We start from the raw sequence: 14,211 nt of genomic DNA on the forward strand, positions 1-14,211 counted from the left end.
ACTTACTCCCTGTCACCTGATCTCTAGTCCTAAGGCACTACATAAGGTTGTCTGTCTTTCCATTGACGCATTTACTAGTTAGGAAGAATGAGTCCTCAGTCGATCCTACCATCAAGGCACTTAAGAAGTAAAATCCTAATAACTCAACCCATTCCATTATCTAACTAACGGAATTTCCAATTGAGAGGAATATCTACTCAAGATTCTCGGCAAGTGCCTAAATAAAACTTAAAAAGTAGAACACAGAAATGGTATTCAACAGTGCCCAACTAGCTAGCTAGCTCGCGGACTCGCTATGTATGCACATGGGTATATATTGAGATATATATACTATCTTTCGCCTTCGAATTGTTCGATCATTCATGCATCGTGAACATAACACACATGAACTGATTCAATGTATACATGAGAGAAAAGGGAATATTTTCGGTTCGGAGTTGAGGGAGGGCGGTGTTTGCAGGAAATGGCATCATGCACGTAAACGTAACATAAACAAGAAGTGAAATGGATTGGGCCGCCCAAAAGGTCCAGATTTTCTTCTTCTGTTTCCTTTAAATGGAGGGGGATTTAAAGAGAGAAGAGAAAGTGGACTTAGAGGGTCTGTTTCCCTCTTGTTTCAATGGGGAAGAGGCACATAGCTACGAAGGAGGCCAGCATCAAAGCGCCGGAGGCGTAGATTGGGGCGTTGGGGCTGGAGGAACCGCCGTAGATGGCGACGAGGGGGGCGCACAGACCTGCGATACGGTTCAGGCAACTGGCGATACCGGTTCCCGTGCCGCGGTTGGGGGCGGGGAAGACCTCGGGCGTGTAGGCGTAGAGGACGCCGTACATGATGTTCTGGAAGAAGGCTTCGAGGGAGGAGCACAGGAGCTGGATGTTGGGGTCGGTGGTGGCGGTGAAGCAGAAGAGGAGAACGCCGGTGATCAGGGTGGAGATGATCATGGTGCCCTTACGGCCCACATACTTGATGTCGACGGTGAAACAAGCTAGAATGGAGCCCGGAACACCGACGATGGAGGTGATGGCGTAATTGCGGTAGACAATGTAGGTGGATTGTTCGGTGGCACCGCCGGCAGCCTTGATGTACTGGGGCAGGAAGGCGTTGAAGAGGGGGTAACCCATTCCAATAGTGGCCCAGCAGAACCACAGGAGGACGGCTGTAAATTAAATTAGCTTCACGCTGCGGTGCTGCAAATAGTTGGAAGGAGACATACTGTTGATACCGAGCCGCTTGGTGGCAAACAGAGGTCTGATGCGCTGCATAGAGAACTTGGACAGGTATCTCCAGACGATCTCCTTGGAAGTAAGCGTCTGCTTGATTTCTTCTTCCGGGTAGCCGCCGATCTCATTCAGGATATCCTCAGTGAGCCAAGTTTTCTTCTTGTTCTTGTAGGCAATTCCGTGAACCGCGGCGACAGCATCGGCCTGGCGACCACGGGAGAGCAAGTACTTGGGGGACTCATAGAGGTGGAAGAGGAAGAAGCGACAGAGGAACATGACAAAAGTCAGAGCACCCAAGGTAAGAACCAGGTATCTCCAGCCCATGTTGTCCTCCTTTCTACAGCAACGTACCCCATCGGCAACCTTGTGGCAGGAGGGAAGGTCACTATCACAAGAGTAAGTCGGAACAAATGCCCATGCGAGCAAACTTCGTGTGCTGTTAGTCAAAATTCTCGCGCATGAATATATATGATCGAGCATACCTGGCAATAAGGTTACCAACGGGCCACCAGACACTCAGCATGGTTAAGAGGTTTCCTGAAGCAAATGGCAGGAACTCCAAAAATAGTGCACCATCAACCGGAAGATTCCCACCGACACCAAGGCCCAAGCAGGCGAATAGGGCACAGGTTCTAGATTTTTCGTTAGCAGTCATTAATAACTGGAGGTCAGAATAACCCCCCCCAAAAAAAAATAAATAAATAAAGACATACCCGACCCAGTTGGGTCCACCACCAGCGGCCAGACCGAACACACCGGTGATAAGGAGAGTCAGGTTGAAAGCAGGACGACGTCCAATAACATCAGATGCAACACCCCAGAACGAGGCACCCAGGCAAAGACCCAGGAACAACGCACAGGTGGTGAAACGGACGCGACTTTCAGAGACACCAAACTCTAGGGAGAGTTGAGTCAGGGTGAGGGCAACGCCCTATACAACCTTAGTACATGACAGGATATTATTAACGAAGCGTATTCCTCCCTCTTACCTGCAACCAGAGACTGATGAACGCAAGTTAGTGGCACATTCAATACCAAAGATATGGGAATATCAGCTTACTTGTCTGCTAACCAACCAAACCCACAGAGGGCGAACAGCTCCCACTGATAACGGCCCATGCCGATATCCTGGACGGCTCGGTTGATAACTTTTGCTTTGCCTGTAGACAACCATTAGATTTGCGTCTCAAAAGACAACGCAAAAGGGAAGAGGTTCTTTTTTTGCTTTTCTCCTTCTCTCCTCTTTTTTCAAGGGCAAAAAACTATTTCATAGGCAACAGTATAGGAACGTACGATCATATGCAGAGTCATGGCCTGAGGAGGCAACATCTGTTTCAACTTCGGCGCGCAAGGTTTCAAGGGTAAGGTGGGCATTGTCCGGGAGCGAGGTGGCAACACCATTTTCTTCAGAGGGCGCTCTATCGCTTCTGTCGTCAGTCTTCTCGTCAGGGCCAAGTTTCTTTTCATCTATCGCCAAGTTCGGGTGAGAATGCGCAGGGGCACTGCCGAGGGGTACGACCACCCCGGGGAAGTCGTGATCGTGTCTCTTAAATGGGTTGAAAACCATAGTTCCGGACCGGTTTGCTGCTATGGACAGATGGGTTGGCGCGTGCTGGGAAGTTTTTCGATGCTGTTGGGCGATGACTCTCTATCGTCTGAGATCTGGGGTGTCGATTGGCAAGCCGTTCGAAGGGGTCTAGGTCTACTTTGGTCCGTGGTGGTCGCAAAGGCAATCTCTATCGAATTCCCTGGAAAGTCAAGGGCTCTTGGGAAAGCAAACCGGGGCAATTGACGCTCAAGGGCCAAAATGGCAAGGTGCAATGGATATTGGACTGGGCTGTGGACCGTTCAGGGTATCATCTGTTGTCGCTAGGGACCGTGATGTCGAGCAAAAAATAAAAATAAAAATAATGGTAATGGGCTCGTGCTTCTGTCCGGATATCTGGTCGAAATTCCGGATATACCTGAGCGAGGTAGCTGCTACTGTCGTATAGCTGGAGATATGACGGTATTCTGTCACGCCGATGGAAGCTTTGGTGTAGACAACAAGTGGAAATGGTATATAGATCAGAAGAGAATTTGAGACCAGAGAACTTTTGACAGTCCGCTGATCTGACAGGATAATATGTGGACTTGAGGTTATGGCGTCTGTCCGTTCCCTGGATCGCAAAACTGGTTTGCAAACAGAGTAACGATTCCGGAATGGCTATTTTACAATAGCTATTGGTTCCAGTATTCAGGGTTTGGGGGGTAAGAGGTGGTTTTGGGGGGAAAGGAAGAGGGAGAGGGAGGAAGTATATCGGGAAGAGTATGAAGTAAAGGAAAGAGAGATGAGGAAAGGCGACGAAGAAGAAGAAGAATTGAGGATGTCTGGGGCCTATATAAGCATTCAGTTTAACGCGGGAGGTTAATAAAAAAATAAAAAAATAAAAAAAGAAAGAAAGGAAAAAAGCATGAGAGAAAGATAGAGCTTCCTATCAGTCAATCTTGGATGAGGTATTGCTCTTTTTTTTTTTTTTTTTTTTTTTGTGCCGATGGGGTCTCGACGGTATTGGTAACAATACATTCATTCATTTGGTGGAAGCAATGACCTCGTAAGTGGCAACCACAGAATCCTGCCTGATACCACTCTCGCTACCATCCAACTTTTCTGTGTCGCTCCATGGGATGACGTCTGAGGTCAGCTTTTTCTACCAGAAATCGCAATCACAATCACCTATATCGTGGATTCCCGGCCTCTCTACTTCACCTAGGGATAATGAAAGCTCCTATGGAGTATTTAAAATGGTACAATACCGTCCCCGTTACCATGCACAATACATGAATAATACATACATACATACATACTAATCGAAGGAAAGGTACCAACCCGACCTAAAGCAGGAAACAGAACACGGACCGTTTGATAGGTTTGAGGGAGATCCACCCCGGCCGAAAGCGATGGGTTTTTTTGCGGGGAAGATGATTGGAGGGAAGAGCAGTTAGGACTGATGGTGGAGGGACACCACGGCCCTTGGCGCATGCAAAGTTGCAACCAGCCAACACTACGGCGAGTCCGGCGAGGGCAGACTAACCTATAAAAGCAAGCCTGTTGGCCCCATCTCGCGTCTGACCATGGAGCAGATCTGTACTCAGTTAAATTATACACAGTGCGCTAAGTTAGCACAGTAGAGAGTGAGACGATCGTCGATACAAGGTTGAAGGCTGAAAAGCCTGCCGGTCAAAAAGGCTTGGTATTCGGTCTGTAACTGTACTCGGGGTGAACATTACAAGATATTGGAATGGATGTTGATATGTATATGGAACCGTCCCAGAAGGGCAATTTTTTTTCCCTTTTGCAAAATGTGTTTCGGGGGGTTCCGACATATGTCGAACCATAGTTGAAACGGATTCTGCAGCGACCGTAAATGGTCACTGCTCTTAAAAGTGAGATCAAAAGAGTACTGCTATAGTTGTAAAGTCCAATCGATTCATGGTTCGGTAACGCTGAAGGGGGCGCTAGTTGGAAACGGGTTAGAGAACGCTCCTGGCTGCTCATTGGACAAAGCCAGTGGTCATCTCTTGGCTCCGTCTTGGGACATCCATTACCTACTCGTCCACCACAATACATTTTCAGCTGGAGGATCCAGGAGGATTCATTTTTAGATTCCACCTTTGTAGATCATGCAATTGAATCATTAAGCTCGAGATCAAAGGAAGCATGAGGGGAAAACCATACTCATAAGTAGCATAAGGCGGAAAAGATGAGTCCACGTGCCGAGTTGGTCATAGGTGGTGGCTACCCCTACGTCATAGTACTTGGTATGGTCACGCTAGTCCCACTTAGGGAAGACTCAGCCATGTCCGGCAAGCTGAGTCGTGCCAGTGTATGAGTATCAATGCGAAAAAAGTAAAATAAAATGAGAATAAAATGAGAATAAAAATCACCACACTTTATGCAAAAGATCCTGTTGCACTCTCCCGTAGACTAAACTACTTCCACGGTGGTGAGTACTTTGTAAATTGGATGTGAAACCCTCCATCACTCAAGAACATGAAAGACCTTTCAAAGTACACATAGAAGAGAGAGAGAAAAACGCATATAGCGTGGACTTCAATCAATCCACACAAAGCAATGCCCTCACAAACACGAGGTTTTGTCTCATTAGGCGCAGCTCATTCCTTCTCCCACCCAAGTATTGATCGTCATAAGCGAGAGGGCGGTCATTTCCGCATCCGTCATGCCGGCCTAGGACTTTGCCCGAGAACTCCACATCTATCCTTGAGATTGATCCAATCGGTAGCTTTCTCATTCTAGGGTTCAGTTTTTTTTTTTTTCACCGTGGCTGTTCAATACTACCTTTTTCGACTCCTGATATTGGGAGAAAAGTATGGAGCGATACGGAGTAGAACGAGCCAATATATATATATTAGAAAAATAAATATCAAAGCGAATATTTCCGCAATGAGAATGCTAATAGTAGTACCTTTTCGGAAATACAATTGCATAACTTCCGATTCTAGTACTTAGGCAACTAGATACTTAATACGAACATCCCATTTTCATCGTAGAGTATTTCGTAGTAGTGTTACATTTCCATGTAAATTAGAATGCAAATCCTGCCCCACCATCTCGGGAATGGGCCTTTCTGAACTGCAACCACTTGTTCCCAATCCGACAAGTCAACTCTGAGTACTACATGGTAGCACTGTAGTACCTTCAATGAATGAAGATGACAAGACGGAAGAAAGAAGCACGTGGCATCAAAAGATCAGCAACAATGTGGGGAGAAGAAATCTAGAAAACCATGGGGGGAAAGAGAAAATAAGGTGAGGAGAAGATGAAGAGAGAGAGAAAAAATTGTTTATTCCTACTCTCTCCAGACGATGTCCGGGATGGTTTGATGAACTCTCAAACCACAGGCAAAAGAAAGAAACCTACGTATGGTCTGATTGACTTACGAACACTTACACCATGAAAATAGTGAGGATAATTGGTACTACAAATTGCAATGGGGCCTAATGTGGGCATCGTATCCTAGGTACAAAGCGCAGGAAGACCACAACAGTGACAGTCAATTGCGACTGGAGCGCATACACCAAGTATAACTCCACCGGAAAGCCTAACTACCCAAACTCTAGATTCGTATCAAGTCCGACACCTATGGAGAATGTCAGAAAGGGACCTCGGAGTAGGGAGCTAGGGAGTAACCGAAAACATATCCACTGATGGAGGTGATGGTCTCCAGTTTTCCTCGGAATGAAGGAGAACTTCCCTTTCTTTCTGGTCACGGGATATCGAACTTTCCGTGAGAGGTTGATGTGCAGGGTTGGGGCAGTATCACGGTGGTGAGCCGTACTCATCCTACGTGCCCTGTCAATTTACTCATTCCAATCGTGTATGAAACAATCGAGTACAAGTTCGAGATTGACTATCGATCAAAAGCACCAGCGTCATACTCGTACCATCGATATCTCACGTGTTGTACCGGGCAGGTAGAAACAAGTACAATACATGTATTGCAGTCTCCGCTCGGAGTCCGTACATGTTAAAACATGTATGAATATCTGTACGTACCGGTACATGTATGAGTCTACAGCAGTACTTACATCCATAGTGATCCAACGTCGAGGTCCTGTCGGGATAGACTGTCTTTCCCTATCGGCCGTGGCTGTCTTGCCTTATCCCAGTTTGTTACACATCGGGGATTTTGAGGTTGGTTGGCGGAAATGGTGATGGGATGACTTGCTTGGGAAGTATATCTCGAAGTTTAATAAAGATAAGTATAGACTACCATGAACTTTTTACCCTGAGGGGTTAAAAAATAATATCAGGAACAATGGATGCCAATCAGCGGATTCTAAGAATATGCTGAATTAGGAAATGTATTCCCGTCGGTCAAAACCCCTGTATCGTTATCTTGTCTTTGATCTATGACATACATAACAGGTAGTGTAGGGTCAGAACAGGAAACCATTGTATGTAGCATATCATTACCTTTTCCCCATTTAGCATACCTCGTTATATTTATAATGCCTCAGTCCGCCCCAGTAGCCACTGTATATGACGGTAGGCGACCCTCGGTTGGTACTGAGCTTGCATATGTCCACTCTGGAATGTCTCCGCCCACATCAGCCCTCTCTCGTAGTGTTGAATGCCCATAGCACCCTGGCCGGTACTCCATGAAGAGAGATCGTTCTCTTCAAACACTTCCGCATTCTGGAGGTCGGGCAGACCAATGTTAATCGGCGTAGTTGGTGCAGTCTGGAATCCTAATTGCCCGTTCCAGGTCATGTTCTGAATAGCCAAGAGGGTTCCGTTGGTTTGGAGAATAAAATCATAGTCTCCGTGACTGAGTAGAACTCTGTTTGTCGCTTCGATCACCTGGGGTAAAACATGTTCGATTGGGTTGGCGGACAAATCGCCTATTTTCTCAGGTCCGATGTCGCCGCCAACGAAGACAGGCTGCAGCGAGGACATAGACCAGGTCATATTGGGCGCATGCAAAGCTTTCTTCACATCGTCGCGGTCGAAATACACCGTGGCTCCGGCAGGTAGATAATCGAGCTTCGTAGGTCCTCCGAGCACATCCCAAAGAAGCGGGCACATCTGGTTTATTTCATACATGTTATAACAAGGGTTAACTAAATAAGCTGCGTTGTTAATCATATCAAAGACATCGCAATCAGTGTCACTAGTAATATTAAAAGACTTTTGAGGCTGAACTCCTGACGGAGGGAAAGTAAGGTATTCCTCGACAAAGTCCTGGTAACCACAGGAATTATGTAAACTTTCTAGCTCGTTCATAAAACTTGCATTGAAGTTGAAGATGTTGGCGTTCTGCTGCACAAATGGCACTGCAGTCGCTTGCTGTTGTACGTAATCGTACTGGCCAATGACTGGGTCGTAAACCAATGCCCCTACATTGTACTGCATAAGTATGTATATCTGCAGGGGTCAACTTCTACCATTGTAAAATAGATAACCTACCGTGAACATCATAATACTCCTTATCACCTTGGTCTAACATGGCCGCAGCGATGTATGGCACGTAGCGCCCGGCATAACTCTGACCGGTGACATAGGTCTTAAACTTCTTGATTCCGAAGATCTCCTGGAAGTTCTTGAAGAACTTTATAAAGTCGCTGGCAATCTCTTCCTCGGAGGTAGCAATGGGCTCACCCGTGGAGAACCCTGTTCCTACCGGCTGATCAACCCTATCGTGAAAGGATTAACTTAGCACCAACCATAGAAAAAGCAATTGACCAAGAGAAAAAAAAGCTACCCAGAAGAAAGAAAAATGTATGAAAGCGCACCATAGCATGTTGGTTAAATTTACCCATGAATATTCGTTAATCACTGGTACGTAAGTTCCTGGCTGCCAGGTAAATCTACCAGTTTCCTGGAGGAACCCTTCGAGGGAGCTAGCACCCGGGCCCCCATTGAGATCGAGGGTAATTTCGTCCACAGGTTCCCCAACTGTTGGCTGGAATACAAAGAAGAGAGTTCTCGAGCTATCACCTTTATCGATAGACACTGAACCCGAATACATTTCACCGACATCGAAAGGCACATCAGGCAAGCTCTCCACAAGGTAGGCTTTCGATTCATATACCAACATCAGTATTCATACATCCATGGAGAAGGAGAGTTCATACGCTTCGTCTTGTCGCTGAGAAAGCGAAAGCTATCATGTGAATGATGTTGTGGCTTCTCCGAAGACGACGAGACCCGTTTGCCTAGGTTCGTTGATTTGCACACGTAGCGACCAAAGCGTCCATATCCGATAGAGCACACTCTGTCCGTACATAGTGAGAGAACTAAGACAGCCGTTGGCAGTAGGCCTTGAATTCGCATCTTGAGTAGAGCAGCAAACGTTGGGCTGCGATAAGCTTGTGGGGCAAACTGGCAATTTCAGGTTGACGCGGGGAAGAAAGGGGGTTATTTATATCCATACGGCAGAATTACACGCATGCTAAGACATGGCCGGTACCATTTTAAGGCTTCTCTGCAAGCTGACGATACAAATATCTTTTAGCAGGGGAAGGAGATAGGCTTCTGGAAGTCTGAGAGTATAAAAGGGAACCAATAAGAAGGATATCTGTCTCTATCTTGGAAAGAGAAGTCTAACCTAACGGCTGATAGCTTACCCCGGTCGATAAGTTTAGTATCCCTTGCCTGACCGGGCTCTAGGCCGATCGAGACGTCCAATTAGCTGTTCAAATTTACCTATGATCCTTCATCTGCCATGGTTATTTCAACAGCAAGGGACCGGGGGTTCCTGGCATAGACAAAGCTGCTCAATGTGCGGCGTATCGTTTCTTTTTAAGGAAAGGCGGTGTCAAAAGACCCTTCTTGCTTTTCTGCTCGCGAGCAAGATTCCACGATAATATGGCATAGAGCTCATCCAGAAGTTGCACAGGTGATTCCGGAAAATGTTCTCCTTGTTCTCTTTTTTGCCAAATGAAATCAGTTAACCGGGGTTTGATTCAGACGTTAAGACGCTTAAGCTTTGGGTATAAATATGAGTATCCACTCCGGATGAACATGTGTTTCCATAGAATCAACGAATGCGGTGGATGGTTGTCATTCAGATTGGTCACGACCCTCAACATGTCATGAGAAATTCATAGGAAGAAAAGAAGTCCTAAAAAGATTGGAGGGTGTGTTGCTTCTTCCCATGGATCTTATCGGTCTGGATCAATCAAATCCATTCCTGACCCACCGAATGTAACCCTGATGGGAACTTTATTCCGACAAAAAAGTACATGATCGTTATTATTTTTGTTAATTACTTTTTCTTTTTCTTTTTCTTATACTTATTCATCGAAGGGAAAAGGAAAGGAAAAAAATTGGATTGTTAGTCTAGAATCCCTCTAAAACCTGATGAGCAAGGACAAGTCATATGGACCTACTAAAGTATTGGAACTTTTATTCAGTGCCTATTAACTATGCATGCACATTACATACTCTAGACTTAACTATTTACTTTGCTTGAATACTTCGTTAATGCCACGGTATTCTAGTTTACTGAGGATTCAAGGTTCCGGGTACTACTGTGCATCGACAAATCGTTTACTTGAAATTATTACCAATACCATCTTATTATACACTATCCTTGTCAGAGGACGAAATATAGAAGCAGTAGGCTCCATGTTATAAAGGATTGAGTATCCAATATGCTACAGTATGGCCGATGGTGAGCTATTAGGCATATACAAGGTAATACTAGGTATTCTGAATTTCAATGTTATAGTTACACTTATATCTAGAGAGAACTTTTATTACTCTCTCTAGCCTCACAATAGCCCCGAGATCCCAAATACCGCCCTCAAAGGTTACCAAGCAACATATAATAGTAATCCAATAAGTAGATATTGTCTTCCTCGAGTTGACCAATGATATTCTTCAGTCGGACTTGCCTTCCTTAGCTATATAAACCACGTGATCCATGTATACATACATACATGGTACATTCATTCATTTCTGATGCCACACACAGACTTACACGCTCGCGCCTACACCCACAGGCAAGTCCTGGTCCCATCGAAAGTGCGCCACGGCTGACGTTAAATGGAAGAATGTCGCACGACTTCGGTGGTTTCTAAGAAGAAGGTCGGGAGACAAATCCTCTCCGCAGGGTGCGTTAATGCCCAGAAAATCAACTTGGTTTTAGCCTCGGATAACATCGACACGTCTCAGTCTCCAACGAAGAATGAGTCATTGACTTATACGATATATCCAACAATAACCGTGACAATGGTGTCATTCTCCGTGCGGATTGATAATCAAGACTCCGAGTCGTCAACTCGACTACAACGAGCTTGGGCATTCTTGACCCACTTTTTCCTATCTCCAATGTCCCACCCATGCTTGGTTTCTCAAACCCTTTCTTTCTCGGTCATCTGTTTCTGAATGTTGCTCGGAAACTCTTCCATCTACCGACTTATCAGGTGGAAAGTTGAACTTCTGGTGGCTTTTTTTGAATGATTCAATATGCATCCCTGATTCTCGAGGGACCTTCCTGATCCCGGCTAGTGCTGCTTGTCGGCCGCGGGGAAAGGCTCGAAAATTCTCTTGAATGAAGAAAGGAAAAGAAACACTACACCAATAGGAACTATTCCTCTTGTAGAACACTTCCGAAAAACCGAAAAACCGACTTGGCTCCACCGGCGAAGAGGTCAGGTCGTCTTTGGGTTCATACATTTCTTTTTCTTTTGCCTCTTTTACCACGTTCCTCTCTTGAGAATTGATCATATCGCCCTCTGTGCTCCTCACTTATATATTAGTCAACGTATTCTACTAGCGCTATCCTTCACCCCCGTTAGTTTTGCTTTCGGAGAATCGCGAGAGGAAGGGTAAAACAAATCAAGGCGGAATCGAATAAGGTCAACCGTAGTCCACTTCCGCCCTATACGTCTACTAACATGTCGACAAACGCCAGGCTCGATGGCAATCCTCAAACAGGCGCGATAGAGCAAGATGACCCCAGAGGGTTTACGACCAAAACAGCCCCTCATGGTACAGCGCCCCTCCAGTCGTCCGAGAAACCATCGACCGATGCCTCCTCGAATGGACCTCTCAGCTCGGCTGATGATGCCAGGCGTCAGACTTCGATATCAGGCTATGAGGGTGCACAGGAAGCGAGAATTTCCCTTGAGCATGGCCATTACAGGCTGTCCTTCGAATCTCAAACCGACAACTCTGTGCACAGAGCCCCTATGAGCCGTATGACCACTGACGCCGATGGGAATACTTACCCCGAAGGCGGGCTGGAGGCATGGTTGGTAGTATTTGGGTGCTGGGCGGGTCTATTCGCTTCGCTTGGTCTAGTCAATACTATAGGAACCTTCCAGGCTTACCTCGAAAACCATCAGCTGAAAGATTATAGCTCTGGAAGCAATGGCTGGATTTTTGGCATGTACGCGTTCCTCACCTTTTTCTGTGGTGTACAGATTGGCCCCATCTTCGACGCCAAAGGCCCACGGTTCCTGGTATTTGCAGGATCAGTATTGGTCGTCGTACAGATGATCACTCTGGGATTCTGCACCCAATACTGGCATTTCATGCTTGTGATTGGTGTCACAGGCGGCCTGGGGGCGTCGCTGATCTTTACACCAGCAATATCTGCCATTGGCCATTTCTTCAACGAGAAGCGTGGCGTCGCAACTGGCATTGCTGCCACAGGCGGTTCTGTTGGAGGCATTACGTTTCCTCTCATTCTGGAGAAGTTGTTCCCAATGATCGGATTTCCCTGGGCAACTCGTGTGGTCGGTTTAATTTGTTTAATTCTACTGATTATTGCCTGCCTCTTGGTCAAGTCTCGATTGCCCAAGAAGCCGGCTTCCAAAGAAAATGTGCTTCCTGACTTTCGCATATTTCGGGAGCCCAAGTTTGCTCTCACGACAGCCGGGATCTTCTTTGTCGAATGGGGCCTCTTCGTTCCACTCAGTTATATTTCCTCATATGCATTGGCCCACGGTGTGTCCAGCCAGTTTTCATATCAGTTACTGGCAATTCTAAATGCAGGATCATTCTTCGGAAGATGGATCCCTGGGTTTGTCGCCGATTACCTAGGGCGCTATAACACTCTAATTGCCACTGTTGCCCTATGCCTTGTCTGCAATGCATGCCTTTGGCTCCCTGCTGGCAATAGCGTGCCAGTTATTGTTGTCTACTCCGTTATCTTTGGTTTTGCGAGTGGTAGTAACATCAGCCTCACCCCTGTATGTATCTCTCAACTCTGCAAAATTGAGCACTACGGGCGATACTATGCCACTTCGTACACGATTGTGAGCTTCGGGTAGGTCTATACTGGCCACGTAGTATGCTGAGCAGGAGCTAACGATCCTATGCTTTAGTACCCTTACTGGCATACCGATTGCAGGCGAAATCCTGTCTCGATGTAATGGAGAATATTGGGGACTCATTACTTTCACGACATGTTGCTATGCTCTCGGCCTTATCTGTGTCACCGCCGTGAAGATAATTCACGTTGGCTGGCGTCAGCCCTGGGCACTTTACTAAAGTCATATTACCGTTGGGTTCGAGAGTTTCTACCCAACAAAATATAATGGATGTTATCGAAAAGTGACGTTATATTTTAAAATTTTGCGTCCAAAAGGGCACCCGAATCATGGATCAAGTTTTACCAAGCAGTAAGCGACAAAGTATTAATGTCTATAGTCATCAAAATTGATCGTTGTATGGAAAGGGGACGTTGGTTATGAAAATCCCGGCCAGCCATAGGGGCTGGTTATCAACAAAGGTTTACCCCGGAGAGCACCTCCGCCCATATCCAACGGTCCCTGGGATTGGCTTTGATCTTCCCGGAATTCAATGTGCATTGAGCATCCATCTTTGAGATGTATTCCCGTCACAATGACGGCTCACAAATATGTCATGCTCATTAAACTCCGGAAAGAGTACGCATGCAACTTTTCCTAATCATCATGAGCGCATCTAGCACAGGTCATCGCTCAAGTATTTGTACTTGTTGTTTCCCTTACTGCATCCTCTCTGCACCTCAGTTATTGATTAGTCCCGTCTACTTCTTCCGGGATAGATTCTACTGTCAAGAATGCCTCCCACAATGGGTATGATCACTCTTGCTGTCGCCTCATGGAGTCTTATTCATGGGGTGACAGCTGGCGTTACATCCTCGGGCTGGAGGCCAACAAGATCAGAAACGACACCAAGCCCAAGCGTTGCCCCAACTCATCCAGGTAATGCCCCTCCAAACCCATCATCGCATATTGACCTAAGCAGTTAACCGTGCTACTTACAGGATCCTGTCATCCATGTCCTTCATGCCCTACTGCTTCCACGGTGACCATCACTACAATTGCAACGGCATGCGTTCCTACACCCACTCCCAGTGGTGGGGGGAGTGTACCTCCACCTGGCCCTGGCCCCAGCCAAACAGGAGGAGTTCCGCCGGGCCCCGGTCCGAGTCACACTGGTGGAATCCCACCTGGCCCTGGCCCCAGTCAGACAGGAGGAGTTCCGCC

General features: G+C 46.5%; 3 protein-coding genes across 3 annotated transcripts; 1 reads left to right on the forward strand and 2 right to left on the reverse strand.

Moving 5' to 3' along the window:
• Positions 1–591: 591 nt before the first annotated feature.
• Positions 592–2,788, reverse strand: BDW43DRAFT_315318 (putative sugar transporter; the record flags this gene model as incomplete). Its single annotated transcript, XM_032048028.1, has 7 exons — positions 592–1,157; positions 1,215–1,648; positions 1,704–1,853; positions 1,935–2,152; positions 2,211–2,223; positions 2,282–2,381; positions 2,515–2,788. 7 exons carry the CDS (start codon positions 2,786–2,788, stop codon positions 592–594), a joined length of 1,755 nt encoding a protein of 584 aa, XP_031895984.1.
• Positions 2,789–7,228: 4,440 nt separating this feature from the next.
• Positions 7,229–9,245, reverse strand: sxa2 (putative pheromone processing carboxypeptidase (Sxa2); the record flags this gene model as incomplete). The annotated part of the gene is made up of 4 exons (XM_032049543.1): positions 8,860–9,245; positions 8,518–8,800; positions 8,192–8,418; positions 7,229–8,121 (listed from the first exon to the last, which is right to left on the reverse strand). The coding sequence occupies exons 1-4, from the start codon at positions 9,056–9,058 to the stop codon at positions 7,229–7,231; spliced, it is 1,602 nt and encodes a 533-aa protein (XP_031895985.1). The 5' UTR covers positions 9,059–9,245.
• A 2,383-nt stretch (positions 9,246–11,628) lies between these two features.
• Positions 11,629–13,505, forward strand: BDW43DRAFT_322414 (MCT family MFS transporter; the record flags this gene model as incomplete). Its single annotated transcript, XM_032049544.1, has 1 exon — positions 11,629–13,505. One exon carries the CDS (start codon positions 11,629–11,631, stop codon positions 13,006–13,008), a length of 1,380 nt encoding a protein of 459 aa, XP_031895986.1. The 3' UTR covers positions 13,009–13,505.
• Between the last annotated feature and the right edge of the window lie 706 nt (positions 13,506–14,211).

This window comes from Aspergillus alliaceus (assembly GCF_009176365.1).
Source record: "Aspergillus alliaceus strain CBS 536.65 unplaced genomic scaffold BDW43scaffold_56, whole genome shotgun sequence".
NCBI classification, from domain to species: Eukaryota; Fungi; Ascomycota; class Eurotiomycetes; order Eurotiales; family Aspergillaceae; genus Aspergillus; species Aspergillus alliaceus.